Source organism: Hemicordylus capensis, chromosome 5, assembly GCF_027244095.1.
Source record: "Hemicordylus capensis ecotype Gifberg chromosome 5, rHemCap1.1.pri, whole genome shotgun sequence".
Classification (NCBI taxonomy): Eukaryota; Metazoa; Chordata; class Lepidosauria; order Squamata; family Cordylidae; genus Hemicordylus; species Hemicordylus capensis.
The window spans coordinates 252,631,889-252,654,677 of NC_069661.1; the positions used below are offsets into that span (position 1 = coordinate 252,631,889).

General features: G+C 49.3%; 1 protein-coding gene across 6 annotated transcripts in view; it reads right to left on the minus strand.

The window, feature by feature from the left end:
* Positions 1 to 22,789, minus strand: part of PLXNA4 (plexin A4) — a 699,000-nt gene that overhangs the window by 49,085 nt on the left and 627,126 nt on the right. For all 6 annotated transcript variants that reach the window (XM_053255172.1, XM_053255171.1, XM_053255173.1 and 3 more), the window contains one exon: positions 12,339 to 12,498. In XM_053255172.1, coding sequence (XP_053111147.1) covers positions 12,339 to 12,498 — 160 coding nt within the window. The remainder of the gene's footprint in view (positions 1 to 12,338; positions 12,499 to 22,789) is intronic.

The window sequence follows — 22,789 nt, forward strand, 5'->3', positions numbered from 1 at the left end:
TAGGAAGCTGCCATATACTGTGTCAGACCCTTGGTCTTTCTACCTCAGTATAGTCTTCACAGACTAGCAGCAGCCTCTCCAAGGTTCCAGGCAGGAGTCTCTCTCAGCCCTATCTTGGAGATGCTGTCAGGGAGGGAACTTGGAACCTTCTGCTCTTCCCAGAGCAACTCCATCCCCTGAGGGGAATCTCTTCCAGTGCTCACACATCAAGTCTCCCATTCAGTAGTGGAGAAAGACTAACTTACTCCATTTCCTGATGTGCTAATCTGCTATGGGCATTTTATGTTACATTAGAGCTGGACCAGAGAGATGACAGTGGCCAGCATCCTGACTAAAGCTGTGCTTGTGCAATGAACAGAAGTCCCTCAAGTGCAGGTTTTAGGAACATAGGAAGCTGCCATATAGTGAGTCAGACCATTGGTCTATCTTGCTCAGTATTGTCTTCTCAGACTGGCAGCGGCTTCTCCAAGGTTGCAGGCAGGAATCTCTCTCAGCCCTATCTTGGAGATGCTGCCAGGGAGGGAACTTGGAACCTTCTGCTCTTCCCAGAGCAACTCCATCCCCTGTGGGGAATATCTTACAGTGCTAACACATCAAATCTCCCATTCATATGCAACCAGGGTGGACCCTGCTCAGCTGAGGGGACAAGTCATGCTTGCTACCACAAGACCAGATCTCCTCCTCTAACCTTGGCCTCCCAGGTGTCATTGAACTAACACCCACAGCAACATAGAAAGCTTCCTTATACAGAGTCAAGTCACTGGTCCATCAGTCTCAGTATTGTCAACACTGACTTGCAGCAGTTCTTCAAGGTTCCACGCAGAGGTTTCTCGCAGTCTTGCTTGGAGATACCAGGGAATGAACCTGGGACCTTCTGCATGCAAGGCAAATGCTCTACCACTGAGCTATAGTTCCATCCCCCTTGTGACTGGGGATACTGGGAGTTATGTAATCCAACAATGAAGCTCTTCTCACGATCAGTGAGAAGATCTTCTGGCGGGTCTGCAGGGAGAGTGGGCTTGGCCCATTCCCCCCACACACAAGCAGCCTCCAAGCCCTGGGCAGCCAAATGGGCCATCCACATGACTGCCGGCTCTGTCACAGAGTCGGTGGAGGCTGTGGGGATCAGGGGCCAGGGGCCACGGGCCACCCAGCCCCTGGAAGTTCCAGGATGCCCTGTGCAAGTGCATGGGGGATTCTGGAGAGACCCCCTAAGGCTGGGAGGCTGGCTGCAGCCTCTTGGTTGAGGGTCTACTTGCATGTTGCCACACAAGCAAAAAAATTAGGTTCATTTAAGGGGAGGGAGATTTAGGTTGTCTAGCCACCTACCCGTGAGCCCGGTAGTTCCCACAATCAGCTAGGTTCCCTTAGCCCACTTTCTACTGATCGTGGGAATTTCTTCAACATCCGGGAACCCAATGTTGGGAGCCAGTTCTCCAGGGCTTCAGCAGTCTTCCTCAACACCTGATACTTGATTGTTTTTTAACAGAAGATGCTAAGAACTGAGCCTATGCTCTGCTGCTGAACTATGGACCATCTCTGTGCCTTTTGGCATAGGGGACCTGAATTAATATTCAATATGCATGCTACAGCCAGCAATGCAGCTCCTTAACATCTGTTTTTCTTTAAAATACAGTCTTCAGTATAATCCAAGAGTAAAACTAAGGGTGGAGAGGTACCATCCTATGTTATATATGCCTGCTACTACTTCTTCCCAGAGCCGTTCTCACATCCTTGGAAACATACGTTACTGCTTCCATCTGCAGAGCTGGCCTAGCGGGTCCCTTTCCCTGCCAAACCAATGAGCATAAACTCTGGGACACATCAAGACAAAGTGGGCATGAAAGGACTGGCACAGAGAACCACTGAGACATTATTACCGTATTACAGAAAAACACTTCATTCATTTTTCATGACTGAGTGTAGAGATCCAGATACAGTATTTCGCCTGCTAACTGAGCAAAGAGGCACCTTGTTAAAGTGGCAATTCTCTTTACTGAGCAGGGGGAGAGCAACTGGCCCTATCCATCCCCAGCACAGCATCCCTCCAGTGGCTCTTGCTCGGGTCTATCTTATGTTTCTTTTCTCGATTGTGAGTGCTTTGGGGACAGGGAGCCATCTTTAGTTATTTATATCTATGTAAACCCTTTGGGAACTTTTGTTGAAAAGTGGCATACAAATATTTGTCATATAAATATTTGTCATATATTTGTTTTAATTGTAAACCGCCCTGAGCCATTTTGGAAGGGCGGTATACAAATCAATCAATCAACCAATCAATCAATCAAATAAATAAATAATATAACACTAGGGAAGTTCCAGAAACTAGCATACAAAACACACAACACACGCTCAATAATGGGCCCTATCCAAAATTGTGTTTTATTGCATGTAGTTGTCATGGCCTCAAGTCAGGAAAATACCAGATGAAAATACCTCTCAATACCAGTTACAGGGGAGCCATAGTAGGAGAGGGGGCATGTACATATACCTCTTGCCTGTGGGTTCCCTAGAGGCATCTGGTGGGCCACTGTGTGAAACAAGATGCTGGACTAGATGGGCCTTGGGCTTGATCCAGCAGGGCTGTTCTTATGTTCTTAAATCGTCAGTTGGGGGAAGACACAGACACTTAGGGGGATTATTTGGGGCAGGAGATTCTAGCCATATTGGATCCACCCCCTCCATCATAATTAGAGGAGGTGTGCTCACCTTCCTCCTTGGACTTGAAGGACTCAACTGAGGTCTAGTCTGCCTAGGTGGAAACTCCCCAACTTTGTTGGATCCAGTGCCTACTGAATAGAGCACTGAACACAAGAACATAAGGCTGGTATAATTGCAGCATATGTACCACTGTTTTGAGGTCATTCATCTCACGAAACGGACACAGCTGGCATATCAGCCAAAGCTGATAAAAAGCACCTCTGTCCATTGCCTCAACCTGGGACACCAGGGAGAGGTTCAGATCCAGAAGCACCCCCAGGCTGCATACCTGTTCCTTCTGGGGGAGCGTGACCCCATCCAGAACTGGCAGATCAAAATCATCTCCCGAGTTCCGACCCCACACAATAAGTACCTCCGTCTTATCTGGATTCAGCCTCAGTTTGTTATCCTTCATCCAGCCCATCACTCCCTCTAGGCAGGCATTTAGGGAGGTTATGCCATAAGCTCTGGCAATTCCTTGCAGGGTGGGGTTGGGATGGAGCAAATGTCAGGCTGGAGAGCAGAGCTATTTGAAGGCTCTGTTGGGACTAGATCCCTGCTGGAGCAACATCCGCCTATCCCTGGGTGGATGCCCAGCTCACAGCTCTCCAGGTGCTGATCCTTCCTGGGAGCTAGCCTTGGTCCTGTTCCTCTACCAGTTTCCTACCCTGAACCAGCCCCCTTCCAATGCTGACCCTGGGCTCCTGGGACCCAGCAAACTCGCATTTGGAAAGGAATAATAGTGTGTGACTTGCTCTCTAACTGCCTTAGGCACTGATGGTGCTTACAGGCGAAAGAAAGGAGGGAGGGAGAAGGAGGAGAGGCACAACCAGGAGGCCGAAATGACCCCCTTTGGCATGCCTATTCATTTGCAGCAATAAGTGAAAATTGCCTGCTTTGTCCAGGATTCCTGCTCCCTATCCCTTTGCTTGTAGATCAGTGAACCTCTGGTGGCTCCTGCACAAAGAAGACACAGGCGCTGATCCTATTTGCTACACTTCAACCTTCCGGAAAGAGGGAGGGGGCTGGAGGCGGGGGGAGAAATCCCATTATCTTTATCTTACCTTCCAATCAGGAGCTGCCGTACATGCAAACTCAGGAGACAGCTGCTGTGAACTCTTTATATTTCGTTCAGGAGATAGCCTATCTTTTTTGTGCACGCAGCAATTACATATTTAAGGAGAAAGCGGGGCAGCGTTTCCAAGAAAAGGGAAATTCCACGAACTTCAGACAAAAGGAAGACTAATTGGAATGAAATCCCAAGGTCTGGGTGATGTGTGGAGAGCAGGACACCCATCCATGATGACACCCAGGGCCTGCTCACTATTGGTCATGGGGCGTGGTCACAGGCAATGTGCTTGACAAGTGGCCTCTAGTCCCTGGTGAACTGGCTGACCTCATAGGAACATAGGAAGCTGCCTTATACTGAGTCAGACCACAAGTCCACCTAGCTCAGTATTACCCACCCAGACTAGTCTCTCGTGGTCCTATCTGGAGATGCCAGGGAAGGAACTTGGGACCTTCTGCATGCAAGACCAGCTCACAAGATGCACTTCCCAGAGTGGCCCCACCCCCTCAGGGGACTATCTTACAGAGCTCACACATGTCATCTCCCATTCAAATACAAACCAGGGTGGACCCTGCTTAGCAAAGGGGGCAATTCCTGCTTGCTACCACAAGACCAGCTCACTTGTGTCCCTATGCAAGGCTGGCATGGACTGGGAAGCAAAGAGAGAGAGAGAGAGAGAGAGAGAGAGAGAGAGAGAGAGAGAGAGAGAGAGATGGGCTGAGGCACTACCAAGGAGACAAAAACAAGAAGAGATCCCCAGAAGCCTCATTGTTATCTTCAATAGGCCAACGCGTTTCCAATAAAATTCCTTTGTCAAGGCCACTGGCATAAGACCAATACATAATAATAAACAATTGTACATGACTGGACACAGCAATAAAATCTAGTGCGCTGTGCTCCCTTTTTTCTCATGCAAAGCTGGCGTGGATTGGGGAGCACCTGTTCACGATGGCCTTGGAAGGCTCATGGGCAGGCCATTGCGGGAAGAACAGGCTAGTGATGTCACAATCATGTCTGCCAATGGGGGGCAGCTGCAGTCTGTCCATTTTGACAGCCAAATATTAAAATAGAATGGCCCACATACAGTGCAGTAGAGTGAAATGAAGGCGGCTGAGCACCTGTCCAAGCTGGTGTTTGTGTGTGTCTGTGTGTCTGTGTGTCAGCATCACCAGTGGTGTTGCAGAACAGGTGGCAGAACTTATTTTATTCATTGATTGATTTCATTTGTGTACCGCCCAACCAAAACTGTCTCAGGGCAGTTCACAATCAAAACCATCCTCTCTAATAAAACGTGTGTCCGTGCCTCCGTGCCTCCTCTCTAATAAAACGTGTGTCCAAGCGTGTGTCCGTGCCTCCCTGTCCTGTTCTGTGCCTGCGCGAAGCGCAGGCCCAGAACAGGGCAAGGGAGACACGCTCGCCGGCACCGGCAGCCATCTTGGGCGGCCAGAAGCGGCCACCCGGAAGAAGCCGGAGAGGCGGTGGCGGGGGAAAGTGACCGAGGCGGCGGCAGAGCCGCCGCCTCGGCCAAAATAGATGGAGGCCGGGGGCAGAGCGGAGGCCATGTAACTTTAAAAAAAAAATTGCTCCCGCGGCCGCCGCCGCCAACCGCCCACCCTCCCTCCCAGCTGCCGAGTCCCCCTTACCCTGGCCGACTGCTGTCGGCCGAAGACTGCCCTCAATTTAAGAGGCAGAGAGGAGCTCGCAAGCAGAGCTCCTCTCTGTGCAAAGCCTCTTGCCGAACTGCCGCTTTGGGTGCTTGCGTCCCTTGCGCCCAAAGCGGCAGTTCGGCAAGAGGCTTTGCACAGCGAGGAGCTCTGCTTGCGAGCTCCTCTCTGCCTCTTAAATTGAGGGCAGTCTTCGGCCGACAGCAGTCGGCCAGGGTAAGGGGGACTAGGCAGCTGGGAGGGAGGGTGGGCGGCGTCGGCCGCGGGAGCAATTTTTTTTTTAAAGTTACATGGCCTCCGCTCCGCCCCCGGTCCCGGCCTCCGTCTCCTCGGCCTGGCGGGGGCAAGTGCCTGGGCCGATTTGGCCCTTAAAGGTAGGGGGGGCGTACGGCGGAGGGAGGGGGAATGGCGGCGGGGGGCCAGGAGCGCCATTACTAGCGCCCGTTATTCAACGGGCCAAAATTCACTTGTAGAACATAAAATAAAATCATGTAAAATATTCACAGCCACCTAACAGGAGCAAGAATCCCTGCTGGTATGTTTCCCAGACTATGGGAAACACCTATATCAGGCAGCAGTGATATAGGAAGATGCTGAAAGGCATCATCTCATACTGGTAAACCCCTCCTGTATTCTACCAAAGACAACCACAGGGCTCTGTGGGCACCAGGAGTAGACACCGACTCGACAGCACAACTTTAAAGTATTCACATAAAACTCATATAAATACTATTAAAAGCACTTAAATATTTTTAAGAGCCAAGCTGAAGAGTCTTTATGGCTCTCTCGAAGGCCTGTCCATTTTTCCCCAACAGAGGTTGCATCAGGCAACTGTGTTCGCACAACTTTGATGCGCTTCACACGACATGTGCAAAATGCCTGATGGGGTACTGTGGGGACTGCGGGCTTAGCCCGGTCTCCCCGCAGATGAGCAGCTGCCCGTAGCTGGGTGGCTGGATCGGCCACCCACACAGCTTCTGGCTCCGTCATGGAGCTAGAGGGCTGCGGGGGTTGGGGACCGTGCGGCCCCCCTGGAAGATCCAGGATGCCTCACATGAGTACATGGGGCATCTTGGAGAGACCCCTCAGCCCGGGAGACTGCTTGCAGCCTCCTGGTTGGGGGTCTACTTGTTTGTCACCATGCGCTGTGGCGACACATGAGCACAAAAGCAAGGTTAACTGAGAGATCTCTCCGTTAAGCTCATTTAAGGGGAGGGAGATTTACTGTGGCTAACTGCTGGGAGCCGTGCAGTTCCCGTGGCAGTACACAATCACCCAAGCACACTTAGCCCACTCTTGGGCAATCATGGGAATATCCTCTTTATGTTGGAGTGATCCGCAACACCTGATCCGCAACACCACCAGTGGTAGTGGTGGTCTGAGGGCTATAATACATCCACCCTCCACTTGGTGTATCGGGGTAGCCTTGACCCCAATAGGGGAGGTTCGTTCCTGGGCAGATGGAGCCCAATGATCAGCCCAGTCGAGAGGACTTAAAATCAAAGCTTTATTATGCTCTTAAGTAGCATAGGTACTGCTCGACTCATGTCAGAGCAGGACACAGAACCATACAGAAGGCAACACATTTATAGTCAAAAATATCCCTCAAAAAGCAGCTGCATAGCTATGACTGGCCAAGGTTAGGGAACGTGTGCAGACTGCCAACCAGTTTATTCCAGCCTTATCTTCCAGCACTAGCGGGTTGCTTTGACTTTAGGGAACATGGAAAAGCACCAGTAAACAGTTTCTAAGACTACTGACAAGGCTCTCTTTGCAAAGCCTTGAGCTTAGTTAAACAAAATAGGGTTGCTTATGTCAAGCTGTGCACTTCAATATCCATACCATACATCACACTCATCATCTCAGGCCCTGCTCATGGCCCTGCCACTAAAGGAGATCCGGCTGGCGGGGACTAGAGACGGGGCCTTTTCGGTTGTGGCCTCTTAACTTTGGAACACCCTCCCTGAAGAGCTTTGCCATGCCCCCTCTCTTAGTGTTTTTAAGGAATAACTGGATACATCTTTTTAGAGAGGCTTTTTAATATTTGATCCTCTACTTTTAACTGTTAGGTTTCTTAGTGTTTAGCTTTTTACGGATAACTTTTAATTTCAGTTTTAAAGCTTTTTATTTTAATTGTGGTTTTAACTTGGTCTTTTAATCTTTCAACCTTATTAATTTTTATCCTATATTGCATCTATTTTATTAACATTGTAGGCCACCCCGAGCTGTAGTGCACTGTAGGGGCGAGGTATAAATATTTGTAATAGTCATAATAATAACAATCTGGTGGGCCAATGTGGGAAACAGGTGATTCAGCAGGGTTGTTCTTATGTGCTTATGGTGTTTATCTGCACACACATGCAACAGCATGCTGGGCTGTATGTGAGTCATTTTCCCGGAAACTATGATAGATACATGAGCAGTTCTTGGTACTCCACCTGTTGACCATGTAATTGAGGACTCTAACTAAAACTGTTAAAAAGTGACTGTTGCTGGTGTCTATCTTACATTGCTTTTTAGATTGTGAGCCCTTTGGGGACAGGGTTCCATCTTATTTGTTTGTTATTTCTCTGTGTAAACTGCCCTGAGCCATTTTTGGAAGGGCAGTATAGAAATCGAATAAATAATAATAAATAAATTAATAAATAAAAACCGAGATTCAGGGGAAATCCCCATTTGGATTTCCCCATTTGGATTTCCCAGTTTTGGCATGTAATATTCTCAAGCTTTTGGCTCCTCTGAGGACTCCAGGGAATATTTTGTTGTTGCTTCAGTATGTTCACTGAGGTCACTGCAAAAGCAATATTTGCTTTGAGGCGGGAAGGTGAGGGGGTTGCTCTCTAATTTGGTTGTTGTTGGGTTGAAAAATTCAGTTCCGGGCATATCAAACAGGAGCGCTGAGCCGCGGGGCTCTCCTGAGGTGTCCGGGAAGAACTGTTTGAGAGAAACATTATGACATTTGCAGAGGGTTAAAGCCCTCCGCCATGCTGCTAACCTGCATTTAGCAAAACGAAAATGACTCATTACTTTTCTCTCGCTTTCCTCCTACTTCCCCCCCACAATCAGGTCTCTCGTTGGGCAGAGAACACAGAAGGGGTTTCCATCAGCAGCCGGGATAATCTGACTTGCTCTCCTGCGTGACATGAACTTTCAAATTGCATCCAGCTACTCCTGCGAGACTCGGTGCTCAGAGAAAACTCATGCTGGCCCACAAAGCTTTGAGCTTGCTTTTCAGGTTGACATCTCTTATCTGACTGCACTAGCAAATATCATTGTAGGTGAAAAAAGAGTCGACCACTCCAGGTTCTCCCAGACCAGACAGTCTGGATACCCATGAAGTACAGACAGGTGTATCCACTAGTCCTGACCTTAAAACATAACAACAGAAGGGTCTTGCTGGATCAGGCCCAAGGCCTATATGGTACAGCAGCCAGTTTCTCACAGTGACCTGCCAGATGCTTCTGGGAATCCCACCACCAGGAGATGAAGGCCACAAAAATTGAACCCCCAAAACTGATTCCCATTAAAACTTGGCACAGCAATAGTAACCATTATGACAGTCCCAGAAAAAGATGCCAGAAAGCAAGGTGGTGGTGGTGGTGGTGGTGGGGAGTTGAATATAATGAATCTTCTTGAGATTATATGAGAGGGAGGAGAGCTGGTCTTGTGGTAGCAAGCATGACGTGTCCCCTTAGCTAAGCAGGGTCTGCCCTGGTTGCATATGAATGGGAGACTGGAAGTGTGAGCACTGGAAGAGATTCCCCTCAGGGGATGGAGCCGCTCTGGGAAGAGCAGAAGGTTCCCAGTTCCCTCCCTGGCGGCATCTCCAAGATAGGACTGAGAGAGATTCCTGCCTGCAACCTGGGAGAAGCCACTGCCAGTCTGTGCAGACAATACTGAGATAAATTGACCAATGGTCTGACTCAGTATATACTGACTCAGTATATGGCAGGTTTCTATGTTCCTACTTCAACCTACAGTGCTGGTGGAGAAATCTGCAGGTTTTTGAGTAAGACAGAACTCTTCATCAGACAGACATTATGCGGAATACAAGCCTAACCACCCTGATCAAAGTCTGAATGCACTACCATAAGTCTGCTGTCAATCCTCCCCTCTCTAACTAGCACCTGGCTGGCCTCTTGCTGACCTGGTCCATTCCCAACACCTCTCCCTTGTCAGCTCTGGAAACACATTTCGATGCCTTCTTACTTAATTATATGACTGGAAATATTGGTGCTGTTCTTGGCAGCTGTTTGCATGACTGGAGTCCCTGTTTGCAAACCGCAAGGGAGGAAAGTCTGGTCTTGTGGTAGTGAAGTTTCTTTTGCAAAGTGTGGTCTGTCTTGGTTTGCATTTAGATGGGAGACTACATGCGAGTCCTGTAAGATATTCCCCTTAGGGGATGGGGCCAAAGTTCAGTGGAAGAGCATCCCTACTGGCATACAGAAGGTCCAAGGTTCCCTCCCTGATGGCATCTCCTAGATAGGGCTGAGAGAGACTCCTGCCTGCAACCTTGGAGAAGCTGCTGCCAGTCTGTGAAGACAATACTGAGCTAGGTAGACCAAGGGTCTGACTCAGTATATGGCAGCTTCCTATGTCTCCAAGATAGGGCTGAGAGAGATTCCTTCCTGCAACCTTGGAGAAGCTGCTGCCAGTCTGTGTAGACAATACTGAGCTAAAAAGACCAGTGGCCTGATTCAGTATATGGCAGCTTCCTATGTTCCTATATAACCTAACTGCAATCTTGTGTTTTACCAAAATACATACACGCACGAGTGCATGTGCACAACGCATGAGCGCGCGCGCACACACACACACACACATTCAAATCTTGACCTGTTTCTTCCTGTCCTAAGAGATTCCATGACCCCCATCCTGTTTTCCTTCCTGCCCCCCCCCATTTTCCAACAAGACTCTCAATTGGTTTTCGCAACCAGTGATGTAATCCTTGAGGCGCTAGTGGGGGTCGACCTGGTTGAATATCACATCTATGCACCTGCCCATGCTCAGTGGGCATTTGGGGGAGTCCTTCTGCAAGTATGCCTGCCTGCTGGAGTCAGGTGGGTGCTGAGTTGGGATCAGGTCTTTTCAGTGGCGGCATGCCACCTTCCGAAAGCACCCCCTTGCCCCCGCACAGGTCCATGTACTGTGTGGCTACCTTTCTTGAGTTGTAGGCGCCAGGTTAAATGACAGCCAGCCCTTGGGTGTTTTAAATGCTGCAGCCATTGATGTTTTTAATGCTGTTAGGTGTTTGAGTGTTTTATCTGATGCTGGCTTTGTGCTTCCCCGCCCTCATTAGGGCTGCTGCTGTTTCAGTTCATTAGCCATAGCTTGCATTTTGCATGTTTTATTTTCTTATGACTTCTGGCTTGCAAGCTGCCTTCAAAAAGGCTTTGAAGGAGCAGGGCATGCAGATATTAAAGAATTAGATGCACTTTTAAAAACAACACCATTCGTGATTATACAAAAGCATGTCAGGGAGAGGAGTTCCATCCAAGCCCTCTCTCTGATGTGCGAGCTGTTCTGCAGAGATTTTAAACAACGGGATAACCAGAAGCGGCTCATCTGAAGGGGTTGGCGGAGGGGGCGGGGCCAAACGAGGCCCAGCTGCCTCTCTTTCCCAGCAACCAGTGGCAGCTGCACCTCATCGGGCAACCCGCCCCCCGCCCCCACACTGACCTGGCTCATTACATTTATGTACTCATTTAAGTAACCTTAATCGCTCCACCTCACCCCCCAAACTCATGAAAAATTGCCCATGTTTCTCTACGCCCCCCCATGCCCCAAGAACAATGAGCCCCTGGTGGCGCAGTGGTAAAACTGCCGCCCTGTAACCAGAAGGTTGCAAGTTCGATCCTGACCAGGGGCTCAAGGTTGACTCAGCCTTCCATCCTTCCGAGGTCGGTAAAATGAGTACCCAGAATGTTGGGGGCAATATGCTAAATCATTGTAAACCGCTTAGAGAGCTCCGGCTATAGAGCGGTATATAAACGTAAGTGCTATTGCTATTGCTATGTTCTTATACCTTAATGGCAATTACATACAGACGAGCAGACCCGGCACACAGCCTCTGCGCCGCTTCCCCCCTCCCTTCGGCCCCAGTCTGTTCCCCATTCCCTCCTCCACCATTCTCCCCCCTCCCAGCCCCCATGCCCACCACAATAGCCCCAGTTACTCTGCCAGCCTCCGTCTGGCCATTTTTGGGAGCCCGCTGCCCACCCAGCCGGGATCCTCTCAGCGGTGTGGCTCAGCCACTTACTGCCTCCTCGATGCCCCTTTTTGTCTCGCCGCCCGTTCCCCTCCGGACCCAGCCTCCAACAGGCGCCTTGCCGCCCGTTACCCTCCCGCTGCAGGCAATGTGCCCGCTCCTGCCCGTTCCTTCCCAAGGTTGGAACTCTCACAATGCATGGCACCGTTCAGAGGAGCATTCTGGGAAATACAGTAAATACCGTACTGCCTGGGGTAAGTTGTCCCCCTGAAATCTACTGTTCCCCTCCCCCCCCCCCGAATCACATCACAGTGCCTGGGCATGTGGCGGGCTAGAGCCCTGGCAGCTGACACAGGGAAGGCTTTCTGCTTTGTTACCTGAACCCAGAGGCTCACCTATGTAATTTTGGAGCCGGGACCGAAAGGTCTTTGGAGGTCCCCCCGCTGCAAGTTGAGCATCATTTTTTAACACGTAGGTTCTTGAGGAGACAAACTACAGCACCCGGGACAGATTAAAGAGAATTTGGGGGGCCCCAGGGGATGTGGAGGCCCTGGACTTGGGCCCCGAAGTCCAGGGCTAAGAACGCCTCTGCCTGAAGCCAACACAAAGAAGGCCTTGCGCACCCCTACCAAGTGCCCCAGCGGTTATATGAAGATGGTCATCTTGCTTCATTGGTTCAAAAAATATGCTCACATACCTAGATCCATGTCTGCAGCTTTGGGACGATGGGAGCAAGGGACATTCTTGAAGATGGCGTCAAGGATCTTCTCTTTGACCTGCGTGATGGTGTCACAGTTCAGGATCTTCACTGGGATCTCGGGGCTGTTTACATTATCAGGGTTCACGCAGCTCAGAACCTGTTAAGGGTCGGGTTGTGGAGAAGAAGCAAACATGGGCCAAGTTAGCCAAGGGTGCATCTCAAAACATGTGAAACAGGAAATTGATCTGGACATCATTTGCCAAAGAAGATCATTCTCCCAGACCAGAGCTTGCTGAATAAAATATTCCAGGGGTTCCCAATCTTGAATCCCCAGATGTGGTTGGACTACATCTCCTGTCATCCCCCTACAGCCATTGTGGATGTGGATGATGGGAATTGCAGTCCAACAATGCCTGGGAATCCAAGGTTGGGAATGCCTGGAATAGTATACACTATGGGAGAATCTATTCACCTGAAGGCATCCTCTAGTGGTTGTTGCCAGGCAACACAGTCCAAGTCTGAGGCATTCAGCGCAATCCAGGAGCAGCTCTAGGCTGAGCACAGTCCTCAGTCCACCGCTAGGCCCAACAGACATCCAGAATTTTTCCTCCCTCTCTCACAACACCAGAACCAGGGGTCATCACATGAAATGGATTGCCCGGAAATTTAGGACCAACAAAAGGAAGTATTTTTTCACACAGCACACAGGTAATGAATTGAATTTTCTCCCATGGGGTGTGGTGGTGGCCACTAGCATGGGTGGCTTTAAAAGGGGCTTGGACAAATTTACGGAGGACAGGTCTATCGATGGCTACTAGTCTGCTGGCTGTGGGCCACCTCCAGCCTCAGAGGCAAGATGCCTCTCAATACCAGTGGCAGGGGAACAACAGCAGGAGAGAGGGCAGGTCCTCAGCTCCTGCCTGTGGGCTTCCCAATGGCATCTGGTGGGCCGCTGTGAGAAGGAAACAGCTGGGTGGACTAGATACAAACTTAGGCCTGATCCAGCAGGGCTGTTCTCAAGTTGCAGATGCTCCATCCTCCCCTCTCATAAATGCTGCCAAGCTATTCCATTGGGTTGCCAGCTCTCCAGACTGGTCTGCAGGAACTGGCATCCATTCGCAGGGCAGCCATCCTGGAGCCTTTCAGGGCTTGAACATGTGAACCATATTGGGGGAAATGTCTCCAGGAGCATCTTCAGTCAGTGTCGGCAACCCACTCTTCAAGCTACCATTGCTATTCCCTAGAAGATCTTCTGCCCGCCATTTTCTTCTCATGCTGGTTTATAGGGTATATAGGGGATAGGGCACTCCATCCTCTCTCACAGAGCTGTATTATTTATCCGTCCCCTCACAGCAGCTCCACTGAGCATTGCACTTCAAGAGAGTAGAGTGGAGGAACCCAGACCCCACATTTCCCCATGATTGCTGCTGCATCCGACCTCAGAGACTAGTAACCCCAGGGCTGCCACTGGGGGGAAAGGGCTGAATCTACGGACAAAAACCACTCACATATTCCCTCCCCCTCACACACACACTCCCTCACACACACCAACTTTTATTTATTGATTTTTTATTATCATCATCATCATTAACAACTGATATTTAGATACTGCCACATCTGTGCATGACACTTTACGTGAGAAACAAAGGGAGGCAATAGGAAAAGGAGAGGAAGAGGAGAACAGGATAAATGTGTGGTTCTTTGGCTTGCCCATACTTCCGCTTAGCTATGACATCCTACCAGTTCTTGCCAGCTCATGGAAGGGAACTTGGGGCTTTGCCTCTCCCTCTGCAGTAGCCAGGTGGAAGATTCCGTTTTGGAGGGGAGAAGCCAAAGGGCAGGTGGCATGTCAGGGGTTAGGCAGCAGCATCCCTAGCTGTGTTTGGGTTTTTCTGCCACCCTCTTTGACTTCCTCTAGTGGAGATGGCCATCCATCCAAAATGATCCAGCCACAAGGTTATCGGTACTGGGGATCTGGAATGGTTATTTACTCAAGTAGGGTTGGGCAAAGAGGTTCGACGTTGAACAGGTTCGACATCAAACCTGTTTGGCTCGGCAGTCTGATATTGAACTGAACGCCCCCTCCCCCACTGGTTCATTTTATTGGACCGACCCCTCCGTCAACCATTCGGAGGGTGTTGCAAAAAAAAATTACTCCCTCCCTCCGGAGGGGCTTCTCCAAAGTCACGGGGTGTGTGTGTGTGTCTCCAGAGGTTCCCCCTCCCCCCACCCATCTCAATTATATGTCAAATCACCTGTTATGGGCTGTATTCGGCCCATTCTGGATCTCACCCCCATGGTGGTGGCCATTTTGGAGGCTTACATGCATACTCAATGGCCCGGGCGGGGGTTTGTTATCGGACTGAAGCCCACCCACCCCTGGCCATCTGGTTTTAAAAATAATAATAATAATAATAATACTCTCTTCAGGGGGCTTCTCCAAGACCAGGTGGTGGTGGTGTTCTCCAGAGGTTCCCCCTTCTTCCGCCGGCCTCCATTATATGTCAAATTGCCTGGTTTGGGCGGTCTTCAGCCCATTCTGGGCCTCACTTCCATGGCATTGGTCATTTTGGAGGCCCATTGGGTATGCATGGCGGTCTCCAAAATGGCCACCACTATGGGAGTGAGGCCTGGAATGGACTGTAAACCGCCTGAACCGGGCAATTTGTCACATAATGAAGGCTGGCAGGGGGAGGGGGAACCCCCGGAGACCCCCTGCAGCCTTGGAGAAATCCCCTGGAGGGGGTGAGTAAAAAAAAAAATTGCAACTCCCACCGGACTGGATTGGGGGGAAGGGGTTTGAAGGGATGGCAAAACTGAACATGCCCAGTCCGGTTCGAGTCTGGTCCAGACCGGAACCGAACCGGGCAACTCAGTTTTGTGCACACCCCTATACTCAAACGCCTGCCAGGCTCCACAGTGTTACCAAGCTGTACCCATAACTTGCCAATTTCTGCTGTCACTCTGCTCCACCTTCCTCCCCAGCTGCATCCCTAACATGCTGATGCCTCCACCGCAACCTCGCACTTCTGCTCCAAGATTAAAGGACCTGGTCCAGCTACCTTGACTTTGGCTGAGGGACCAGTATTTTTAGCCTGCTTTCTTTAAGGAAAGTAAGCTTGTGAGATCACCTGGCATTGTGTGTGTGTGTCCCATCAACTTTGCAGTGCCTGGACCAATATGAACCAAATTGGGTATGGTTGTAGGGACACATAGGGACCCCTCAATGGCATAGTTTGTGATGATGTCAGCCACCCCAGTTCAAGATACTGGGTGCATGAATGCTTGAGGTGCAAGTGGACTAACTTGTGAACTGCCTAACCGATTTGGACCAAATTTGCTACAGTTGTAGGGGCACATAGGGATGGCTCAAGGGGATCATTTGTAATTATGTCATCCACCCTGATTCAAGATGGTGGCTAACTTGTGGACTGCCTAACTGATTTGAACCAAATTTGGTACAGTTGTAATGAGTGACACATAGGGACACCTCAATGGCGTAGTTTGCGATGATGTCATCCACCCCAGTTCAAGATGGTGGACATGTGAACATTGAAGGCTGAAGTGGGCTAACTTGTGAGGATGGTAATTATCAATTAAGATTATAGTGAAAAGAAAGTAGGCAGATTAGTTCTTACCAGAACAACATGAATGGTTCGTTTAAAATTTCATAAGCTGTTTCCAAGCCCAGAGAACCTCTGCAAAATTTGGAAGATAATCCCTGAAGTCTGAACCTCTTACCACCCCACTAATTACTTGGGAATACCATAAACCATTTAAGAGCTACCTCTACCTCCGGCATCTGGCAGGTTAAAGGCTTCCTTGATGAGGAATGCCTCTGGCTCTCCACCAAAATCTGTCCCCTTCCTGATGAATCCAGCTCTCTTTCAAGAGCTAAATGCAAAGCATATTTGGGTGGGGGGATTCTTTGGTCTCTTTTACACTCAATGGTATGAGCATATTGAAAACCTAGCTGCTAATTCAGAGGTATTTATTAGCAGCTCAGTTTCATTTTTCTTTTTATTTTCAAAACCTGAATGGTGGAAAAAAAATCTGTAAAAGAGAAATGCACACTCCTTAAATTTAACACATCTCAGTCAAAGAGGTGAAAAGGAGGTCTGCATGCCTTGTGTCCCCCTGCCTTTTAAGTAGGAAAGTTTTGATGTTCTCCGTAGTCTCCGATATGTTGGGACCAAGGTCCCTAAGTGATGTTGTTTCAGCAGAACTTCACATCTTACATTAATCACATGCCAAAGGAATCAAACAACTCATCCCCAAAGGTTTTTCATAGCTGGCATAATCAGTTATCACAGGTAATTGATTCTTCACTACCTTAGGCAAAGGGATGCAGCCCAAGAAGATAAGGCCACCGTGGGTCTTTTTCAAAAAATCAAATCAGCCATGTGCCCCAGGGAGGTGCAACATTTTTCAGCATGACGTTTTCTACTTTGGCTCCCCTTGCTGTGAGGAGAGCATATTGCTTAGCGGCAGGACCTGCTCCGCATGAAGAAAACATCAAGGGTCCATTCCTGGCAGTGTTCCTCCAAAAGGCTTAGGAACCTAGAAAGTTGCCATATACCAAGTCAGAGCATTGGTCCATCCAGCTCTGTATTGTCTGCACAGACTGGCAGTGGCGGCTTCTCCAAGGCTGAAGGCAGGAGTCTCCCTCAGCCCTATCTGGAGATGCCAGGGAGGGAATCTGGGACCTTCTTCCTGCAAGCATGCAGGTGCTCTCCCCAGGGCGGCCCCCATCCCCCAAAGAGAATATCTTACAGTGCTCACACGTGTAGTCTCCCATTCAAATGCAAGCCAGGGCAAACCCTGCTTAGCAAAGGGGACACTTCATTCTCGCTACCACAAGACCAGGCTTTTTTGAGCAGCAGGGCTGTGTGTGTACCCCAGGATCACCTTGCTTTTCCAAACAAGGTTTGTGCATGTGGGACTTTCCCTTGCTGAAAAAGCAGTTGCCTTCTTAACCCAATTATATCAATAAACTGGTATATGTCTTCTGACATTTTACAGACACATATGCATGCACAATATTGGAGTCCGCACCTCATTTTCCAGTTTCCTGTTACTGCCCTGAGTTTCAAGGAAACCAGCAATCTGAGTAGAGAAGAGAACAGGTGGATTTGCAAGTACATGCAAATCCAACTGTCCTGAGAATATTTCCTACTACGGCTCAGAACAATTCTGTACGGAGCAAGGGAATGGACTATAAGACTACCAAAATTCCTTCCAACCTTAAAATTCTATGAGTCTATGAATTATTGTTTTGCTTGTTGATGCTGCACATGATGTTGCACAAGCTTTATCCAGATATGCCGCAGCAGAACTCTAGTTACACCTTGCTACGCACAACTGGTTGCACTATTTGGGGATGGCAATGCTCATCCAAATGCACACCAACATGTGACTCCCACAATGCAAGGCTGCCATCTAGATTGGGCTGCTTGTTCTGGCGGAGAGTCAGCCTCGCTTCTGTATCTCCACCTAGCTTGCAGGAAAGGTGGCACATCCAGAGCCAATTATTGTTTCCTAATGGAAAGTAAATTGGATAGAATCAGATATAAAGAAGATGCAAGAAGATTGTCCACACTAGCAGAACAACAATATTCCTATTGGGAACTGAACGGTGCGGGCGGAATCCCTAATGTGCTTCTGTCTTTATTGAGAAGCTTATATGTCTTCTTGGGCTCGGCACAGGTCCGTCCACATTACATCCATCTGGGGGTCTGTATGATCAGCCAGCAGAATGGCAGGGGTCAAAGGCAGTGTTCCCTGTAATAGGGAATCATCGATATTCTTGACTATAACCCCCAGCACCCCCAGCTGTAGCGGCATTTGGCTGGGGATGTTGGGAGCTGTAGTCAACAACGTCTGGGATTCTCTGTTACAGGCAACACTGGTCATAGGTCTGTAACGTACTGTAGGTAGCAGAGCTGGGTAAGAGACACTGTCCGAGAGCACCGGTCAGTATTGGGCTAGCGAGGCCCATGAGTCCGCATATAGCCGCTTCATTTTTTTCCTGCGTGGGCCAGCTCTCATCGTTCCAGAATCCTGTGCAGAGAGCACTTTTAAAATATCAAGTATTTCAACCTATTATGTTTGCGGAGAAACCTTGGAAAGTGTCAGATCCAGAATCAGACTATTAATGAAATGCAAACCCAGAGAAGGATAAGACGAGCCTTTTATTAGAAAAGAGAGCAGAAAGAAAATTGCCAGTATTGTAATGCCCTCGTATAAATCTATGGTGCAACCACACTCAGAATACCGAGTACAGCTCTGGTTGCTGATCCCAAAAATATATTGTAGGGAAAGGGGCAGGAAAAGGCAGCCCAAATGTTCCGGGGGCTGGAGCATCTTCTCCATGAGGAAAGATTAAAGTGTAGGGAGGGGCTTTTAAGTTTGTTTGTTTTTAAAGGTCATTAAGTGGGGGCATGATAGAGGTTTGAAAGTGGATAGAACAGGGGTTCTCAACCTTGGGTCCCCAGAAGACACTGGACTACAACTCCCATCATTCCCAGCAGAAGGCCACTGGGGTTGGGGATGGTGGGAGTTGCAGTCCAACAATCTGGGGACCCAAAGTTGAAAACCCTTAGAACAGAGTGACATTTTCCTCCCTCTCTTCTCTTAGAATCCTTGAACTTGGAATCATGAAGTGAAATTAAGTGATAGGAGATTCAGGGCAGGCACAAGAAAGGACTGAGGCATACAGTGCATCATTCATTTATTGAATTGGCTGCCACAAGGGGTGGCGATGACCACTTGTCCAAAAGGCTTTAAAAGAGGATGAGGCAAATGCATGGAGGAAGTAGGGATGTGCAAACAGGTTCGATGTAGAATCGCTTCGGTTTTACTGTTTGGAGTCAATCCGAACCACCCCCTGTTCGGTCCAGCTGTGGACTGAACCCCTCTGGGGGTTAATGAGTTTTTTTTTTTTTTTTAATTTTTAACTTACCCCCTCTAGGGGAGTTGTCCAAGGAGGAGGCAGGGTCCGTGGAGGTTCCCCCTCCCCCATCTGCATAGCCAGAGACCCCTTGCGCAGGCACGGTGGCCCCTAAAATGGCCACTGTGCTGGGGGGAAGGCTAAAAAGCAGCTGAAGAACAGCCAAACGGCTGATTTATGGCCTAAGAGAAGCCGGCGGGGTAGGGGTGGGGACTCTGTGGACCCCACTGCTGCCTCGGACAACTCATCTGGAGGGGGTACGTTTTAAAAATAATAATTTTTTTTAAGCTCATGAACCTCCCCGGACCAATCAGAACTAGCGGGGGTGGGGTGGGGTTTGAAGGGGTGCAGGACCAAACTGACCCAGACCAGTTTGGGTCCAGATTGGACTCAGTCTGAACCGGACCAGCCAGTTCCATGCACACCCTAGGAGGAAGACAAGCTTCTCAAAGCCTAAACATAATCTCCAGGTTCTGTTCAGGCCCCAACAGAAGCCACAAGCAGTCTGTTGGATCTCCAAGTTCAGGAGTAGGAGAGCTAGTCTGGTGGTAGCAAGCATGGATCGTCTCCTTTGCTAAGCAAGGTCTGCCTTGGTTTGCATTTGGATGGAATACTACATGTGAACACTGTAAGATGTTCCCCGTAATGGATGGGCCCATAGTTCAATGAAAGAGCATCTGCATGCTTGTATGCAGAAGTGGTGATTCTCTTATATTTAGCAGAGGGAGAGCAACTGGCCCTATCCAACCCCAGCACAGCATCCCTCCAGTGGCTGTTGCTGGTGTCTACCTTATGTTTCTTTTTAGATTGTGAGCCGTTTGGGAACAGGGAGTCATCTAATTTATGTATTTTTTATTTTATTTTAATATAAACCGCTTGGAGAATTTTGTTGAAGAGCGGTATATAAGTATTCATAATTGTCGTAATAGTAGACGGTCCCAGGTTCACTCCCTGGAAGCATCTCTAGGTAGTGTTGGGATGGACTCCTGCTTGAAAGCTTGGAGAACTCTAACCCCTGATAACTCGGCAAAGAGGCACCTTTTAATGTGGTGATTCTCTTTATTTAGCAGGGGGAGAGTAACTGGCCCTATCCACCCCCAGAACAGTACCTCCAGTGACAGTTGGTGGTGTTTATCTTATGTTTCTTTTTAGATTGTGAGCCCTTTGGGGGACAGGGATCCATCCTATTTATTTATTGTTTTTCTGTGTAAACCGCCCTGGGACATTTTTGGAAGGGCGGTATAGAAATTGAATAAATAAATAAATAAATAAATAAATAAATAAATAAATAAATAAATAAATAAATAATACTATCAGTGTAGACAAAACTGAGCGAGATGCACCAAGGAGCTGACTGTATAAGGCAGCTTCATTCAAACAACATAAGAACTTCCTGTGTTCCTGGCTACCATTGCTGTGAAAGAACAATCGGGGGGACCTTGTGCCTTTGCACCCTGCTTGTGAGCTACCTGAAACCACGATGGGAAGCAAGATGCTGGACTTCGGTCTGATCCAACAGGGCTCAGGTTCACTGATTGCTTTTCTTCCCCCTCTAGAGCAGGGGTGGGCAAACACGGCACGGTTGCTGAACTGGCAACTATGCCGAAACATGGTTGCCGAACTTCAGCCTGTTGGCGCTGGAGTTTGGGAACAGCTGGAGGGCCAAGTTTGCCCACCCTTGCTCTAGATCTCGCAACAGGCACACAGCTAGGGGTTATGCACTCTGGCCAAATCTAGTCTTGATATACCTAGATCAATCCCATCAACTAGCACGGTCTTGTCTGGACGTGGCTGTAGGCTGCACGTCTCCCCCTTCCTCTTCCGGGTCCTGTGTTAGGGAAGGCTGACCCTGGGATGGCAGGAAGGCTGGCTGCATTTGTGCAGAGGTCGGCCAAAGCATGCCTGGGCTGGGCAGAAATCAATCCCCCAAGCAGGGCCGTGTGGGACATCCCTTTTAGGCCTCATTCGTGGCTTCGATGCCGCCATTCAAAGCTCCCTCTTGGGCTTCCACCAAAGGGGCACTCAGAGGGCTTTCAACCCAGGGCAGCCAGAGAGGCTGTCTGCAGACCTGTGATGTCAATAGATATTAACTGATTAGGTTGTTAGTACCAGAGACCACGTGGAGGTGTGCGGGGGCAGTGGGGGAGGGAGAGGAGACCACCCAGAATGTTGTGAGCCATTCGGAGAATGAGCCAAGCTGGACAGCTCCCCCTCCCCTCCCCTCTGTCACTCCCACCCCTTCAGGGCTTGTTATGAAATGCTCCTGACAGCTCCGGATCACACGGCATGACCTTTGCTCTCTGAGCATTAACAAAGGTAGCCCTGAGGTATGGTGGGCCAAGTGGCTTGTATTTCATTTGCCAGCCGAGGCAGAGGCTAGGCATGGACCAGTGTGACACAGCTGGGGGAGATAGGCTGGTCTGTCTGTGCAGCAAAATCGGGCAGGGGTAATGTGGGCTGTACCACTCTAGATTGCAGCTGTGGGTGGGGTGGGGTGCCGTTTTCAAAGGCTCTCCCATCTGCCAGGCTCCCTGTGCTGGCACATCTTGGAGAAAGGTTCCTTCCAAAGACACTCCCTGCAGGGCTAGTTTTCTGATTTCAGATGTTGTTGTTGTTGTTGTTTTTTAAAAAACACACACATAGGGAGTATTAAAAACAGATGTGATTTGTGCAGGAGGTCGCAGGGTCAATACCTGGCATCTCCTGGTAGGGCTGTCCAAAATCCCGAAGAGCCGCTGCCAGCCAGAGTAGGAAATACTGAGCTAGGTGGATCAGTGGTGTGACTCAGTATAAGGCAGTTTCATATAGAGTCATAGACTCAGAAAATCCAGCATCTAACTGTGTGTGTGTGTGTGTGGAGGGGGGGCACATTCACACCTAACAGGGAACCAGAGTAGCAGGGGCCAGAGGTTTTTCTACCATTATGTCCGAATGCGTGAAATTCTGGTCACGTTCCTTCAGCGACCTGAGGTTTTGCTCTCCAATTTGAATTATCGGTTTGTAGTGAGTTTCGCTGCTCAAAACTGAGATTCCTTCTGGGAGCATTACGTGTGAATGTGGCACTGGAGGCTGCATCCGCTCCAACTGGAGTTGAGGGAGGAAGCTCTTCTCTCTCTCTATGAATGATTGGCTGTGTCGGCTGTCCTTCAAGCAAGAAGGAAGCCCACACAGCCAGTCCCCCCTCCTCTCCAAATGCTGACAGGAGAGGGGTGGGGTGGGGAGTGGAACTGGACCCGCAGTTCCATGTTACTTGCAAATGCGGCCAGATTGCTGAAGGAAGCACCCATATAGTGTAGCGGTTGAGCAAGAGCTGGGTTCAAATTCCAGCTCAGCCATGAAGTTCACTGAGTGACTTGGACCCTTCACTCTCTTTCAGCTTAATCGATCGGGGCTGTTGTGAAGATGAATGGGAGAGACTCATGCATGCCACTCTGCACTCCTTGGGGAAAGGCTGGGATAGAAACGTAAGAAATACATCACATCTGGGATTCCTATATTT